At 37.2% G+C, this 17,421-nt stretch overlaps 1 protein-coding gene across 3 annotated transcripts in view; it reads right to left on the bottom strand.

Annotated features, from left to right (window-relative positions):
* Positions 1–17,421, bottom strand: part of BCKDHB (branched chain keto acid dehydrogenase E1 subunit beta) — a 131,841-nt gene that overhangs the window by 95,903 nt on the left and 18,517 nt on the right. For all 3 annotated transcript variants that reach the window (XM_055810238.1, XM_055810236.1, XM_055810237.1), the window contains exons 4-6: positions 11,470–11,603; positions 10,690–10,845; positions 6,558–6,666 (exon numbers count right to left, since the gene is read on the bottom strand). In XM_055810238.1, the coding sequence (XP_055666213.1) occupies positions 6,558–6,666; positions 10,690–10,845; positions 11,470–11,603 (399 nt within the window). The remainder of the gene's footprint in view (positions 1–6,557; positions 6,667–10,689; positions 10,846–11,469; positions 11,604–17,421) is intronic.

Below are 17,421 nucleotides of genomic sequence, written 5' to 3'. Positions count from 1 at the left end.
TGCTCAGAGCAAGGTCACCTTGACCTGGTTGTTCTCAGGGCCATGTCCAGTCAGGCTCTGACTGTTTCCATGGTCAGGGACTCCACAGCAACTTCTCTCTGTGCAACCTGTTCCTGTGTTTGACAACCCTCACAGTAAAAATGTTTTTGCCTGTGAAGTGAGAAGTATCTCACTTCACCTGAACAGGCACTGAGGAAACACATATTAACTAAATTATTCTTCCTAAAAACAGAACAGGAACTTTTTTCCCCCCCGGCATAATTCAAGAACACATGTCCATTCAATCCAAGAAAACAGAAAAAAATGGAATTTTAAACACAAGATTCTTTTAAACATATCACAAAATCAGATCTCTTTATAAACAATTATTTTTAATGTACTAAAATATCAGTGTCTTCCTGTAATCATTTCTTTGAGTGGCTAAAGGAATACAGGGTGAGGAAAGAAAAAGGGGAAAGGCACATCCAGCCCTTGCTCACTCCACATTACTAGTTGACAGTAAAGCAGACCAGGCTTCTACGGCTTTTGCACATTATGAAACCCTCTGGCAAATGAAAGCAGAGATCCTAAAAGATAATTATGAAACCCACAATTATACTAATTGGCACTGCATAGCTGCCTTTTTGATGGGAAGGTCACCTACATGAAACCTGGAGAACAAGAACCTTATAAAGATGCCACAGGACCTTCAAGTAGAAACCCAGGCAACTGACATGAACGAGAAGGTTTTGAAGTGACAGTGGGATGCACCAGAGGAAGAACTGGACAGTGTACATGATACAAACAGCTCCTTCTCTGTCTAATAGTTTTACGCACTCAGGGGAATTAAATATAACATCCAATTACACAAATTAACTGATTTCTTATTATAGCTAAACCATTCTGTAACAAGATGTCTATTGGATGAGCTCATCTAGAATTCTTGACTTTATTAAAAGCAAAATTCAGCTTGTCAAGAATTCTTAGGGAAGTCCAGATTTGGCAGGATTTTATTCAAATGCCTTCCTTCCTCCACTAGCAATGGTGAAAAGCAGCATATGAAATTATGCTGTGCATATTCTTCCATAATAATTAACCAAACCAGGATGACAATGTTTATATACGAAGCAGCCCATTCATCTATTATTGAAGATATAAATATTTCAAATACAGATTTCAAATAAAGCAATCAACAAACAGTTGTAATTATCAGAGAGAAAAGGCCATCATAAGTTAATTTTAAGAGGCTGCACCATCTGTTGCTTTTTCTGGAAGAGAAGTCTGAACACTAGAAGGAAAACATGTTTTCTCATCTTACCTGTCCTGTCTCTATAACAACCACTGATGCAAGTCATATTTATTTCTACACCACCGATGTCATATATAGTACAATTAAATGAAACTGAAAAGGTCAAAAAACATCAGAGTAGGTTCTCCACAAGATGTCTGAACCTGATAATGTCAAGGTGACTCATCTTCTCCTTTGATTCATAACTATTATGTGCTCTTGACACTGCACAGGCTGTTAACTACTTTTTGTAAATCAAAGCTTCCTTTTTATTTTTAATTCAGGTATTTTCTTAGTATCTCTGACATTTAGGGGGACATCACCATCGCACCTTCACTAACATTATAATCTAAGTTAACCAGTAACAGAATTCTCTCTATATATGTGTACTTGTATATTTAACTCCGGGCTTTTACCCAGAAAGGCTTACATTTCTTTGCTCCTTTCTGATTTTATACAAGACAAATTAACATACACAAAACTGATGACCACTGTAAGGTTATGTGGGAGAAGTAAGCGTCTGCTCCCTTAAGGGTGTCTGGACATGGATCTTTTCAATGCAAAAGGGGATAACAGGAAGAGGGAGAAGCCATAAGGAAGAACACACAGAGGCACAAGCCTACCCAACAAACAACGAGGAAAGCAGTAACAAGAACCAAAACTGCTCAGTCCCACTTATCAGTAAGGGTATGGGGAATGTGGGAGCGTTTCTTTCAGTAATATCATCTGACAGAGGACCTTGTCAAACAGGATGACAGAGAAAAAGGAGAAGCTATAAACAAAATATACAAAGACACAAATGAGACAAACATAACAGAGACAAAGACCAAAACCAAACCTGGTCAGGAACACTGAGTGAAGGGCCATCAAGAAGCTATGGGCAAACCAGGACTTTGCAACTGGTAAGCACACAAACCTGAGGGTCCAGGGTGCTGGGGGGTGGGGTGTGTGCATGGAACTACACCAGCTGATGAAGGCATGTGAAGGTGAAGGGGACTGGGGACGAACAAGGTGGGGAAGAAATAGAAAGGGTTATAAAGGGGCCAGTTGCACATAAAATGGGGCCAGTCAGCACGTAGCCTGACTGATCCCTCTGCCTCACTACGGTGGTCAGTCCTAGCTTCTTTTGAAATCTTACCCTGTGCACGTGGTGTGTGCTACCAGGACCAAGCGCCAGCTGCTGGTGAGACCAGCACGAGAAGACAAGACACTGGGCCAGCAACAGCACTCAAACCAGGGTGCAGGCACACTGGGCCTGTGGTATTGTCTTGGCCACCAGCTCCTGGGGTGGGAACAGCATGTCTCCCAAATACCAGCTGCTGGAAGGGACTGGAGTGAGGCAACTAAAAGGCTGTTCTATCTCCTGTGGGAACCATGCAGGGCTGCTAGACTGGCCAAGATCCTCCACTCAAGAGTTTTTAAAGAAAAAGAGCTATCCGGGGGAGAAAAACACTGTCATCTCCACTCCACATATGTACAACCAAGCTGGTAGTGGCACTGCCATAACTGTCCAAGAAAGTAAATAAGGAGTAAGGGTGAGCACTCCGAAGAGCCCAGGCACAGGCAGGAACAGCAAATCCTCTGCTAAACAAACTGCTAGTAAGAGGGGTGACTCTGCAAGAGAAATATGCAGTCCTGACTGTGGGCTTAGCCACAGACGCAGCACTGTACTGCTTCAGAGTATGGGAAGAAGAAATCTGCAATCATTAGCTACAGCTACACATACTAAGTATACTCCTTTTCCAATCTAATTACCACTTTATATGTTTTGTATACAGATCTACACAAACATATACATATAGCTAACATGTTATATATACACCTATAAACAAACACATGTATCTGTACATAGGGACTATTTCAAATTGGTTGCACATTAAAGCTAATGCATAATATGGAACTTAACAATTCTATTTCATTCAAACAAAACAGATAGTTCTCTTCTGTAACTTTCAAAACCTACTATTAACAGACACTGAGGCAAAGTTTAAGATCTTCGCTTTAAGTCCACTCCCTGTTTTTGATGTTACTAGGTCTCTTGGATATCTAAGGTGTGAGTTACTTTTTGAATGAACTGGAAAACATTTTCAAGATGTTCTTGCAAAGCTGTTCTTCACTTAGGATGTTGCTTTTTCTCCTCAGTTCGTCACAGTGTGAATGTGGTAAAATTAAGACAATGCTACTTCAACACCCACCTTTCTCCCAGGGGTGATTAAGGTGAAGATTTAAGACCTAGTTTTATTCTTGTATCTTGTGTGGGAAAAGGCATGTTTGGATAGCAAATATTCACATGGAAACAACTGCTCACTTAATAACATGGTTAGTTTTACCTCACGTCTGAATAGGCATACAACATACTTGAATAAGCACATCTGTGTTCATTTGGAAAGACATCCACCTAAATGCATTATTCAAAGCAAACAGCAAGCAATCACAATATCCATGTGATTGTCGCATTGAAATATTTTGTGCTACAGCTCTGATCTACCTTGGAGACCAAGCAAATGTCAAAACATTTATGAAGATTATTTTGTACAATGTCTTTACTGTTGGGGGCCCAGGGGGGTGGGAATCTATGCTTGCATCTTGAAAAACCTGCCCTGTCATCAACAAGCAAAAAAAACCCCACACCCAAACCCAAAAAACACCTTGAAAGCAATTGGTAAGCCTATATATAGCTCCTTGAAGGTATGCATTAAATGCAAAATCACAAGGTTGGTTCTGCACAAGAGCTTTCATAAAACAGCAATGACCTGGCACCCTGCCTAACATTCTCAAAAAGCAACTTCAGTATCGATCTACCTTAGGATATATAAGATATCTTCCATCACTAGCATCCAACAGCTAATTTCAACAGGAACAGCAACACCGGGGGCAGAAGCAGAGGGCATAGGTTTTTGTTTGGTTGGGATGTAGTAGTTGTGGGGATTTTGTCATTTTTTGTTTTGTTTGTTTTAAACAAAGCATTAGTAGCTTCAACCCACACAAACAAGGACAGACATCCTGTGTTTTAAAGGCTATCCCATCTACAGCCTATTTTCAGCTGAAATTTCAAAGATATTAACAACTCTGAATAAAATATTACAGATAGCTGTTTAGAGCAGGGGTCCTCGAACTTTTTAACCAGGGGGCCGGCGCGGATGAAGTGGCAGGAGGCCATCTGTGGCTGCTTGGTTCCCCCCCAACCCCCGGCGGGGGGGTCTGTAAATACCGGGGGCCGGATTGAGGACCCTGGGGGGCCATTCCCGGCCCGCGGGCCGTAGTTTGAGGACCCCTGGTTGAGAGGCTCAAATGCCGACATTACTTTTACAGATAGAAAATACTGCTCATTATAATCTTCAAAACCTAATTTTTCAATGAAGTCTTTACACACCCCCTGTAACATCAGTCATGACATTGTCTGCAACAAACACGTCTGTTCACATGAAGCTAGAACTAGAAAAGAAATGTATGGTAGGGGCAATATAATTTCATTATTCAATGCCTTAGCCATCGTAGAGGAAATAAAGAAAATTAGGGGGTTTTTGTCTGGAACAATGAGGTCCCAGGTCTTGGATGGGGATTTATACCTTATTATACTACTAATATACCACCTTTCTCCTAAAAAATATATCAATGTTAAACTGGAAGTTTCTGGTGGAAATCAATGACTAAAAAAACCACAGGTAATGTCTCTGAAAAATCAGGCTATCAGAATATAGGAAGAAACCAGAGTCTTTCAGAAATTGCCAACATCGTCTTGCAGCAACACCGCAGTTAGTTATCAACCAAAACAAATAGCATTAACCACTATTTCAGCACGTCTTTTACTCAAGATTTCAATCACAAGGTTGATTTCTGTTCACCAGATGATCCAGCAACTGCTTTCAAGTTAATTTCCTCAAACAAAAACCTCCCTATATTCTCAGTCTGTATTTGTGACTTGTAAACACTGAGGTAAAAAAGGGCTGTTTTAAAGACACAACAAATTTCAGCTTCCATCTTTTTCTCTAATAGGACTCAGACTCAAGTTCCTTTTACAAACTACTTCATCTAAACAAAGGGTCGGAGGTATTTATTGCTAAATTTCAGTAAGCTTTCAAAACACACTCAACTTAAGAAATGCAACACTCTCTGGGTACATCACACCACAATAAAAATAGCAGCACTTTACAAATACATTGCTAATGGAAATTCTGGACTTTTTTTGAAAATATAGAAGCAAATAAGCCATTTCCCTGGTAAAAATCCTATTTGTTCCTGAGTTACTCTGCTATTTTTTGTAGCTTTGATGTCTGCTTTCTAAATCTTTCCCTTGATATTTTTTGGTTCTATTCTCTAGGAAGAAGATAAATTTACTAACAAACAAAATGGATGTACTGATGGAAAAGTGATGTTAAGAGGTCCCAAGTAAAATACAAACATTTTGTCCTTCACTCATCACCAGTTCACACAGTCAACTTATAAATTGATTAACGGATTCAGCCATAGTTGGTGTATCAAGCTGTATGACATAGAAATGCTGGAGGTAAGTGATGGCTTGAGTCCTGTTTTACCAGCTCATCCACCCACTCTGCCTGCCTCCACATGCAATATTTGCTTTCATCCATTATCTGTTCTCAGTCCAGTTTCTCTAGTCCAAAGTAGTAACAAGCTTTTTTTTTTTTTTACAATGACCTCAAGCACTCTCATCATCAAATTACTCTGTTCTTGTATGTTACGCATAATAACTGTTAAAACTTCTATGAAGCAAAAAATGCACTATGACTGAAACAAATGAAAAATAATGGCACTTGCACCTCCTGCTACGCAAGATTAAAATCTAAGGGGGCAGATTTTCACGACTGTTAGAAATCAAGCCCTCAAAAGAAATTTTAACTTTGGGAAAATGCTGATGGTGAAGTTCAGTTCTTTTGGAAATAAACATCTGGAAACTTTTTTCAGTAACTAGAGTTATCAAAAAGAAAGCAGTTTAACTTCTATCAAATTTATATTGCAATTTGATAAAGGATAATGCTCTTAGTTCTGGGGGTTTTTTTAAACCATGACTGTACAAAGCATTCCACTTCCAAAGTTAACTGAATGTTATGAATGAATATGAATCAGACTGTAAATGTTCATTTATCTTTGCAGCCAAATTTAGAGATCTTACTCAGTTTTCACACTTCCTCTAAAAACACAAACTCCAAACATAGCTAGAGACAAAACAAGTCAAGACTTCTGCTACATTGTTTCAATTGTGACTATCAACATATATGCGCAAAAAAAAAGCGTGTTCCTTTATTGGAAAATACAGGATATAAATCTTTACCTGCGGCTCTGTAAAGTATTTTAGGTTCAAAGAATATGCATGGATTTTTGTCCTCTATGCATGACAGCAGCAGTCCTTTGGCCTGAAGAGGACTCCTTGGAATAACAATCTGTGAAGATATTTTTTAATAGTTTACTTAAACTGCAATTCTTCTACAAGCTTCCTCAATTAATATCAAAAACCAAGCAATTATTCACTTTAAATAAACTTGTGTACAGATTGAGCAGTTCTTAAAGTGAATTAATATCAGTGCTACATAATCATACACCCCAATTTTATTTTGTTCATTGAGGAGGCTTGAATAGCTCCCCTCTACACCACAATTTAGATACTAATGCACTTCCCTCCGATAAAGTTGAACTAACATTTTAACAATAACATTGAGGTAAACTGAACAAAAGAAAATCAGTTGGATTAAAAAAAAATACGTTAGTTTAGTAAATTAATGTAGATATATGACAAAAAAAATTCAACTGAGTGATCCTCACTTGGTTGGATAAAGATTCATCAGAGCAGGACTGGAAGATATTCAGACTTAGTCCAGTACGTTTTGAAGACAAAAAAAGAAAACAGCTATTTAAAGTTGACTTCCTTTGCTTATGGTGAAAGCCTGAAATTTTTTGTTCATTTTGGAAATTAACAAATACCAAAAAAATACCTGAAACTATTATCAAGCAAAGAGAAAACTAAGCAAGGCTTCCTTCCAGATGCAATCTGAAAACTTGGAATGAAAAAATATAATTGATTTCCCAACAGAAGAGTCAATTTTGGATGACCTAAAAGAATGCTGGTTATGAACAGGAAGTTACGAAATTATCACAATTTAAATGAAAATACAACCAAAGAGCTCAATTCCCTCAAAGCAGAAGGACTAGCTAATTTACATTCCAGAGATCAAAAAAGCTGATACATGCACCATGTCTACTAGCAAACATTTTTATAGCTGTGAAGTTAGAAGTGGCCCCTTCTGACTGAAAACATTTTCAGCACATTTTTAAAGAAAAAAAAAATCCATGTAACTACAGACATGTTAGCTTACTGACTCCAGGAGTTTCCAAGGTTTCAAAATATTTTTGAGATTAAGAACATTTAATCATACAAAAGTAACAGAAAAGAGTCCAAACACCACCTAAATCTGCTATCACATCAAATTAACTTGATAAGTGATTCTTCTAAACAAGGAAGAAGTAGCCTATTAATATTTCACCAAAGCATTTGGTAACAGACACATGGGAAATTACCCAGCTGATGGATGTTACTAGTGCAGCTTCTTAAAGTCTGTTCTAAAAATGACCCATATTTACCTTATTCATTTACAATGTTAAGTTGAAATATGGTAATGAAAACTATTCAAAAGCTGAGTCATCACCGCTGCAGAGGATGATACCAAAAAGACCTAGTTAACATTGAGAACATGACTGACAAAAGCAGAAGCAAACCAAACAAAACATACTGAGAAGTCACACATTTAAGAACTACATTTTTGTTATAAATTTAGAAGTCAGCAGTAAAAATTCAGATTTAAGTTTATCATCTGCTGAAAGGATGACTATGACACTATGCAGTACAGCCCTAAAAATGTAAAATAACATAGCCAAGGAAGCGTTAATTCTAATGCAAAAATCACTGCTAGAAACTCAGCTGGAATACTTCATGACTATATCAACTGTTCTGGAAGAAAATGAAACAGGTGCCAAAAAAGCTTCAGAAATTGTTAACACCTCTTTGATAGTTTGAGTTGTTTAGCCTAACAAAACAAAGACTAAAGGGAAAACAATTGTTCTCTTAGTATATTAAAGGGAAGATGAAGAACAGGTAAGTCAAATATACAAGTTAGTCAGGAACAAATTTATGCTGGAAACGAAAAGAAAGCTTCTAGCCATGACAGCAAATACCCTGGAGCAGTCTTACAATGGAATGAAGAGTGTCAATACAGTAATTTTGGAAGACAGACTGATCCATTAAGATATACATCCTCACCACAGTACACAAAAGATACAATCAACTAGCAATGTCCTCATCACCCCAACAGCCTTGTCTTAAGTACTAATTGATTACAGTCCTTCCCTTGAACAGCCAGGGTTGTACAAACTCCCTTTTGCTTGGGAAATCCAAACCCCACTTTTCACTTAAGAAAAACACAAAATAAAGGTCTTAAGTCAGGAACCTGCCACAGCATTTAATAAGAGGGCAGTTTTGAATATCCCTCTCCCCAAAGATCAATCCTACCCTTCCCAGATTGTAATACAAGGTCTTTCCTCCAGCACTTTGGAGAAAATATGCAGAGATACGGGATTTTTGCAAGTGCATCTGAACCACAAGTTCATTTGCATTTCTGGATTCATATGTCAAGTGCTGGCATTGGATTCATTCAAAAAAAGACCTACAAACTTGAAGATAAGGCCTTCAAACATTAATAACTGCATTAATGAACAGCTTCACCAATAAAAAAATTGAAGGAACAATATTGTTTTCTCAAAAATACAAAATTCTAAAGATAGTCCAAAATACCTGTCCATCAAAAACTAGCATATTTTTCTACCAGATCCACAGAATTTAATGTGCCTTTTACCTTTAACTGAGATGACAGCTGTTAGTGGTAGCAACCTATTTTAGACTTCACCCAAGAAAAAGTGAAAGAAAATGAAAAAACAAGAAGAAAGATCATAGATGAGAGAAAAGTAATCATATAAAATTCTGACTAACTTATTCAGAAAATTAAGCACAGTAGCACTAGGTTGCTATGAATTAGAAAGAATTTTGATCATTAGAGTGGACCACTAAATCTCAGCACTTGGTTCAGTATAAAATGATTTGGGACTGACCAAGATGATCAGCATAAATTAGCTAGACCTGGCATCAAGTATATTAATCTGGTAAGTTATCTTGTGCTTCCATATGGTAATAAACTACTCTGGTTTTTAAACTAGCTCAAGAAACCATTTGATTCAATTACATGGCAAAAGACTTTGTAGATTGCATTTGTCTATATTAGGAAATATTTTCAAGTTCAGAACAGGAACACATCAAAGATCATAAAGAACACCCAAAGACAAAAATACATTCTGGTTCTCAAACATCATGAAATAAATAAAACGTGAATAATACAAGATTTTAAGTCAAGAGAAACAAGTAGGAGAAATGGCTACGGCCTCCCTGTAAATGAGTAATACCAGAGGCTTTAGAACACCAAAATTATATATAGACAATAGATTAAACAGATAAACAATGAACATATGTCTTAAGCAAAACCAGTAATTGTATGCTGAAGTCTTCCACGCTAATCAAGCTATGAGTTGTTTCACAATGGACTGGATGCCTACTAACCCAGAAGTGCAAGTCCATAGACAAAAATTTGCTCAGAAAAAAATGGAGAGCTGGCAGACATTGCTCTCTTAAACCTAGGATGACTAGATCCCATCGCTCCCTCTTCTCCAGGAAAGTTGTATCTATCTAAGCAGCACCAGGAATCTTAGCTTCAAGGGATGCCACTGTCTCATACAGCAAGACAGTTGTCATGCAGAGCATCACAGAATATTTAAGGTTGGCAGGGACCCCCAGAGGTCACCTGATTCAACACCCCTGCTCAAGCAGAGCCACCTAGAACGAATTGCCCAGGACCACGTGCAGACAACCTGTGAACACCTCCAAGGATAGAGGCTCCAAAACCGCTCTGGCCAACCTGTGCCAAGTGCTTCCTTATACTCAGACAAAACCTCTCGTGTTTCAGTTTGTGCCACTGTCTGTCACTGTCATTCATATAAATGAATTCAATAACACACTTAAGACAGATGCAAAAAGAAAAAGGAAAGTACTATTCATTGCTGTTAGTTTTTAATTTCTGTACTATACTGGACATAAAACAGATGCAAAATGCATGCTTTTAGTGCAAAAAGCACACAAATACAAAATGCTATGTCTGCTAAAGACTGCTCCAATAATACCTATAAATTCTCAAACACTTAATGCAGTTTAAGAACTGCTAGAAAAGTTTTTAATTAGCATAGTCAGATATTTTGTTGTGGACTGACTTCCATTCTTCCCCTGCCTGTACCCAGACTAACTGTAGTCCATTAAAAAACAAAACCCAAACAAACAAAATTAAATCTTCATAAAGTAAGAGCTACTGTACCTTTATTCCTGGACAGTGAGCAAAAAAAGCTTCTGGACTTTGAGAGTGATATAGTGCACCATGACCCACACAGCCCCAGGGGGCTCTGATGGTGAGGTTTCCACAATTAAACAGATCTCCAGAGCGGTAACGGTATTTTGCTGCTTCGTTAACAATCTGGGAAGATATACACAAACAAGTACCATTCAGTCCAATACCTTTAGTTATGCATCACCAAGCCTCTTAAAATACATGAGATGTAACTCCATCTGCACTATGCATAGAATTCAGAGGGCAAAGAAGAAAAGAAATCCTGCAAGTCAGTGGAAAGGCAAACATTTTCCAAGGTAAATGAAGCAATAATTTAGCATGTTGAAGTTAGAAGCCTAGGGCTCCAGAGTAGCCATATAACCCAGTTTCCCCTTTCCCATACTGTCAACCAGCCCAGTTCAAAACTGTAGTTTGCCCTGTGGACACTCGGCAAGCTGCAGAAGCATAGAGAAGTAAATGGGAAGACACAGCTGAGGAATTTAAGGCTGCTGAAGCCAACGCAGCCACAAAACCAAAAACAAAAACAGAGACATTTGCTTCAAACACATCTTTAATTTCCATTATTTAATGAGCCTTCAAACTAGCCCTGGCACCTTCCTGTTTACTTAAAGCATGCACAAATATTAGCAATACAGCTGTGGATGTATTAGAAAAAATTACAAATTCAAACCAAGTATTAATGCTAACAGAAGAGTAATTTAAACAGTCATAAGAATCCTTTTTACTTCTCTCAAAACTATTAGTACAAACCTGATCAAATGCTGGAAAAATATAATCTGCAAACTGGATTTCTGCAATGGCTGTAGCACCAGCAACAGCAACTCCAATACCAAAGCCAACAATTCCTTGTTCACACAAGGGGGTGTTGAAAACTCTGTCTTTACCTATAAAAAAAAAACAACACACAAAACACCACACACCACACAATTCCTTTAACACACCATCTCTAAGTGGAAAACACAGCCCGACAAATATTCAAGTTATAAACAAGTCACTTGCAATTAAGCATTAGGCTCTTTAGATGGGCTTTTTTTAGGTGTAGAAACAATAAGCATCCATTACAGGTAAAGATACTTTCATTTTAATTTGTACTAGGTCAGAGATGACAAGGAGAAACAAAATGAAAGGTAAGAACAGTTTCTATAGCTTACAGTGTTCTTAACACTTCAAGGACAACAGTATGTTCTTATGTATATACAGATAAGCATTCATATCCCCCCTCATGCTTATATGGGAAAGTAAAGAATACTTACAAGCATTCAAAAAAACTTACAATACAGAAAGTATTGTTACTTCCATTTTTTTCAGGCAGTCAAAACTAACTGTCCATACTCAAAGGCAGATGGATCTACAAGAGCATCTGTATGAAAGTATACTGCCTTTTGCCCACATTCTCCATAAGCAGTGCCCAGTCTTATCAGTGTCATCTTTTGTAAGGTAAGGCTGCACTTGCTACAGATTTAGTTTGTCTCCACTTCTTGTTTAGAAATAAACTTCCAAGAAACTTTTTGCATTCTTGTGACTTAGTCCTATTATTGCCTCTGGAGATAAAAAAAGTTACCACAGCTAGCTCAGTAATTAAAATTTTATTTCAGATCAACAAAATTATTGCACAGCTTTTGAAAGAAAGTGGGGGGTTGTTGTCTGGATGTCAAACACACCCAACATTATCTTGATCAACTCTGAATCACAGCAAAGCACCTGGCAGATTAGAGAACATTTTACAAGTAGAAAAAACTGCTAGCTCTCATTTCCAAGGTGTGTTAGCAAGCTGATCTCACTAATTTCCAGATGTGGGTCATCTGTACTTTGTTTCATATCTCCTGGAAGAAAAATAATAATCTCTGATGGTACTATGCTCAAAAGGTATTCAGACTGAGTATGTCTTAAGTGAGGATGTGAAAATGGCAGTAGCTTCGTGGCGCTGCCATTTATTCTTGCTGGGCATTTATTTTGCCAGCATGCTACAGTAACACTACTAGCCTGCGTATTTCTGTCCTTTCTTCCCTAGTGCTACCGATGTGTCTGGCACTGTCATTACATAAAAACAGCCCCAGCCCTGAAAAATTTTCATTCCAAGCAGCAGAAAGACAGAACGCTCTGGAGAACCCTGAACTGAGGAAGATATTTATTGAAGATGTAACTTGTTTCCATTGTCCTCATAATTCAAGTTATACTCACTTCTAACAGACATCAATTGTGTCTTAGCTTTACTGCCAAGAATTAACAAAAATCAGTTCAAAAAGCTTCACACAAGAATCATCTCGTCTCTTAAAAGCTGACTAGAGAATATTTTAGTCACATCAGTACCATGTTCCTCCCATGCAGAGTAAGAAGCTTTGGCTTTCAGGCCTATTTAATCCCATTTCTACAGAGTAAATAGATCAGTAAACTAATCCATAGGATGGAGAAGGAGAATAACACCACGGACAGATGAAAGAACTTCTGTAACAAGGAGAATGCAAGATTATTTGAACCTAGAGAAAGCATATGCTGCGTAAAATGTTCTCGTTCCTGCAGGATGGCTGTAATCTCAGTTTCCAAGCTATACAGCACCCTCTGGTGCACTCCATCCACTGACAGGTATCATGGTCAAGGAAAAAGGAATGTAAGTCGCAAATAGGCAGTTGCCCCAGGCCTTACCACCATCTGTGAAGGTGGGGAAGCCCTGCTTCAGATGCAACCACAAGAGCTGCCCCTGTACCTGTATCATCCATCTGTAACACACAAAACACTTGGCAAACACCTCCTTCCCTTTTTTTTTAATTTCATCTAGGGCTCTATGAATTGGGCATCTTGTTACCCTTCGCCTTTCACTGATGCATTTAAAATTTTAATTTAAAAGAACTCTCATTTTAATAAACTAAAAATGCATTAACATTACCAAGACGTATTACTTCCCTACTTCTTAAAAGTTGGCAGTGAAATATATTTCACTTCACTCGCTTACGTGATTTTGATACAGGATACAACCAGCAAAGAAAACACTGAAAAAAAAAATACTACAGAAGAGACCAAAGGAAAAAAAAGTAACAGTAAGTTTTCACAGTAAATTTTAGAATATGGCACTTTTATAATGAAATCAAATATTCAATTAGCTTTTTTCCTTCATTTGAATTTCTATTCAATTTTTAACACATACCAATTTACTGAAATGCAGGTAAGTCTGCTTTAAAACTCTACCACATAGCCTACATAAATAGACAATAAATAGTCTGATCAGAGGAAAAAAAATCCAGACTTTGAGAAGTGCCCAGAAGTCAAATCATATTAAACCTACCTAATCTTATTCTTTATGAACATATTTTTCAGATTACACTGGAATATTTTAACACATTGGTCCCCTAAATAATTTTATATCATCACACAAATTGAAATATATTTGAACAATCCTGTAAAATAAGCTTTTAACTAATAATGGATTAAAACTTCAAAAATAATTCTTTAATATTAATTTGAGGTAGGTGAGTGAATTTAAAACATGTTAGAACCCCCACATTAGTATGCCACTCTGATTCAAACTACATAATACATCCTAATAAAACTGCAGAAATACTATTGAGATATTAAATTAGCAGCATGCTGCTGCTATCAGTGGAGTATGATGAAATAAAGTGAGACTCAATAAAAGCAAATGTGAAATATAACACGAGAGCTATAACATGATCAGCTTGAAACACCTAATTTGGACTTTCAGATCTAAAGGCATAATCCTGAATCATTATGACTTAAAACAGTAAAGAAAGAGCCAAGTAATGTCTCATTCAATGAGAATTACTCCGGAATAGTTGTGATTGTACAGTTAAAACAGTAATTCTGATCCATTAAAAGCACTTTACTGTTCATTAGATGAGAAAACAAGATAAAGAGTTTCAAGAGGTAGGGTCTTGAAGGACTTGCTTTTATAAAGAAAACAAAAAGATATACATATCATTAGCATAAAACAAATTATTAACTTCCCTGAACATCAGAAATTTCACAGCATCGCTTTAACCTTCTATTTTTATTGATATATGAAAATCATTACTAACATAAAATATTTAAACATTCAACATATAAGGGCATTAAGCCTACATATTTTTATCTATTTCGTATTTTTTTCAAAATGTGAAAAAGGCAGTCAATTTTGAAAAACAACCATTCGTATCATCCTTTGCAAACCAGCTGAGTCAAATTTCAGCTGAAATCACACTGAATCAGACAAATAACCCAGAGATACTTTGTCTTTCCTTATTTTATTTCCATACCAATGAAGAAATGTTTCCTAAAACGCAGTCTTCCATTACCTGTATCGGCCATGCAGCTCAAAACAAGCTAACACAAGCTCCATGAGCTGACTTGTCACTCCAGGTGAAAGTAGTACTTCTACATTATCTGAAACCAGATGCATCAGCCTCTGAAGACAGACATTATGCTGGTGTCCATTTCAATTAACCTGCCCAGCTTTATAAACACCCCTAGTTTCAGTCATCTGAACAGGTTAGTGCCCCTTTCCAAGTAGCGTGGGAAGCAATATGCCAAACCGGACTACGTGAAAAAAGGTTGATGCTTCTCATCTCTTTATCCCAGTAACTCAGGAAGACTAGATGTACGTTAAGCAAGTGAATAAATACTCTAGAAGTGTTGCCTGATCAGGTAAATCTGAAAACATTAAAAACATTATGGAAAAAACAGTATTTTATTAGAAGCCATTTTAAAACAATTACTTCATCCCCTGATCTATTTTTACTTAAATAAAAAAAGACTGATCTTTGATTTTCAGAACAGAGTTGAGCACCCTACAATCATCCAAATTACCACTGACCCTCTAAAAGGCAACAACTTTAAGGCAGTCTTAAAGTCATCTATCTTCTCATCCGCCAAGAATAAAAAGTTTCATAGCAACCTAACAGAACATGTTTACAGACATGTGTAGTTGATTATTGTGCATTAATGCTTTGGCCTGCTTCATCTTTATTTGTTCCAAGCAGTCAGGAAAGAAGTATTTCAGATTTCAGTATCTGCAATTAATCATGTTTTTGTCTTAATTTAACTTCAAAAATGAGATACTCAAACAATATCACATCTCCTGTAATGTTAACACACCACCCAAGGCTCCAACTCTGAGTAATTTCACATAACTCTGCAAGAGCCTGCATTGGACTATGAGTGGTTTAAGTAGTACTGCTGGTGATTTAGTCAAAGGAGAGTGTTTTGTTCTGTTTTTAAGACACTTTTACATCACTTGCGTTAAAAAAAGCATCTTAAAATACGTCAGTACTGAGTAGTATTAACAACATACCTGGGACGCATTTTATTTGTCCCCATGATCACATTAACTTCCATTTTAAACATCCATTAGAAGGCAAATACGAATCAAACAAGCTAAGTATGTTCTATCCTCAACTGCAACCATGGATGCATGTGGAGACAGAGAACCAGAAAGAAACGGCAGTCCCAGCAGATTAGCTGCTTTGCCACTCACTGGAGACTTCATGTAGAAAATTCAAATACAAATGACAGATTTCCAATCACTCTTGTCTTTAATGACCTGTTCTAATCCTAGAATATAGAGGATTTTTCACAGATTTACATCTACAAAAGTCTACCAATTCTACTGCTTAGCATAATTTAACACAATGGATCCAGCATTCATACTTTTAGTCCCACAATCCCTTTTAAGCTCTGTTTTACAACTGGTGACACTGGCTACCTTCCTTTTCTCTGATACTATGTGAGAGGGCAGGCACCACAGCAAGTAGTTTGGTAAATTCACACTCAGCCCTTTTAGAGCTCCCGGTTGAACAAAAAACAATTTTAGTAATTTCTCATTAATTTTAATCAATTTGTTCTACCACTTCGTTTATTAACATCCCAGCCACAGTTTTCCAGCATTAAAAAAAGGGTGTGTAATGGGCACTGTTCCTCTATAGTTAATACCAGTAAAAACACATTAACTTTCCAACTGAACGTACAAATTTCAAATGACAGGTGAGTTTCTTCCCGTTTCACTTGTTTACAGGAGTCTTAACTAAGCTTCATTTGGAGGGGGCGAGGGGGGAAATCACTTGCACAAAACAAAAATGTATCCTTCTGAAGCACTAATCACCACAGTATTGCCCAAAGAAAAGGACACCTGTTCTCACAGGTAGCTGATAAGAACAGAAATTCCACACCAGTTTATCATTTATTCCATTGAAATAACACACATTTCTGCAGAATACTTCCAAGTAAATTGCAAATTAAGAACAGCTGAAGGGTAAGTTTTCCTTTTAAGTTTCCCCCAGTCACTAATTCCAAAGCATTCACACATTTGAAAAGACATGAATATCTGAACTAGCAGTTCTAGCTCAGTCTTCTCAACCCATCATTCTTACTCAAAACCATGCCGTTTTCTTCCAAGAACTCTACAGTTCCAAACCGCACTTTCACCTCCTCTTCCACAAGATACTCTTACAACAACAGAGTGTTTACTGCGTTTTCATTTAATCCTTAATCTCAAAAGACCTTAAACAATATCAGAGTCAGCAGAACTCCTGAAGTACAAAGAAAATGTTACCATGGACAGGGAGCAACCTCCTCAATTATGTGCAAATTCTTATAATCTGCACAGTTACTGAATTGAAGGTTTGGAAGGAAAGGAAACTTGCTTTCTGGTAAAAGTAAATTCTTAAAGTTGTTCACAGCATAAACATAACATTAAGCATTTACTCAATTCTCAGT

The sequence above is a fragment of the Falco peregrinus genome, chromosome 7, assembly GCF_023634155.1.
Source record: "Falco peregrinus isolate bFalPer1 chromosome 7, bFalPer1.pri, whole genome shotgun sequence".
Classification (NCBI taxonomy): domain Eukaryota; kingdom Metazoa; phylum Chordata; class Aves; order Falconiformes; family Falconidae; genus Falco; species Falco peregrinus.
Note: the sequence above shows the minus strand (reverse complement) of the source record. Positions and strands in the feature narration are given on the sequence as shown.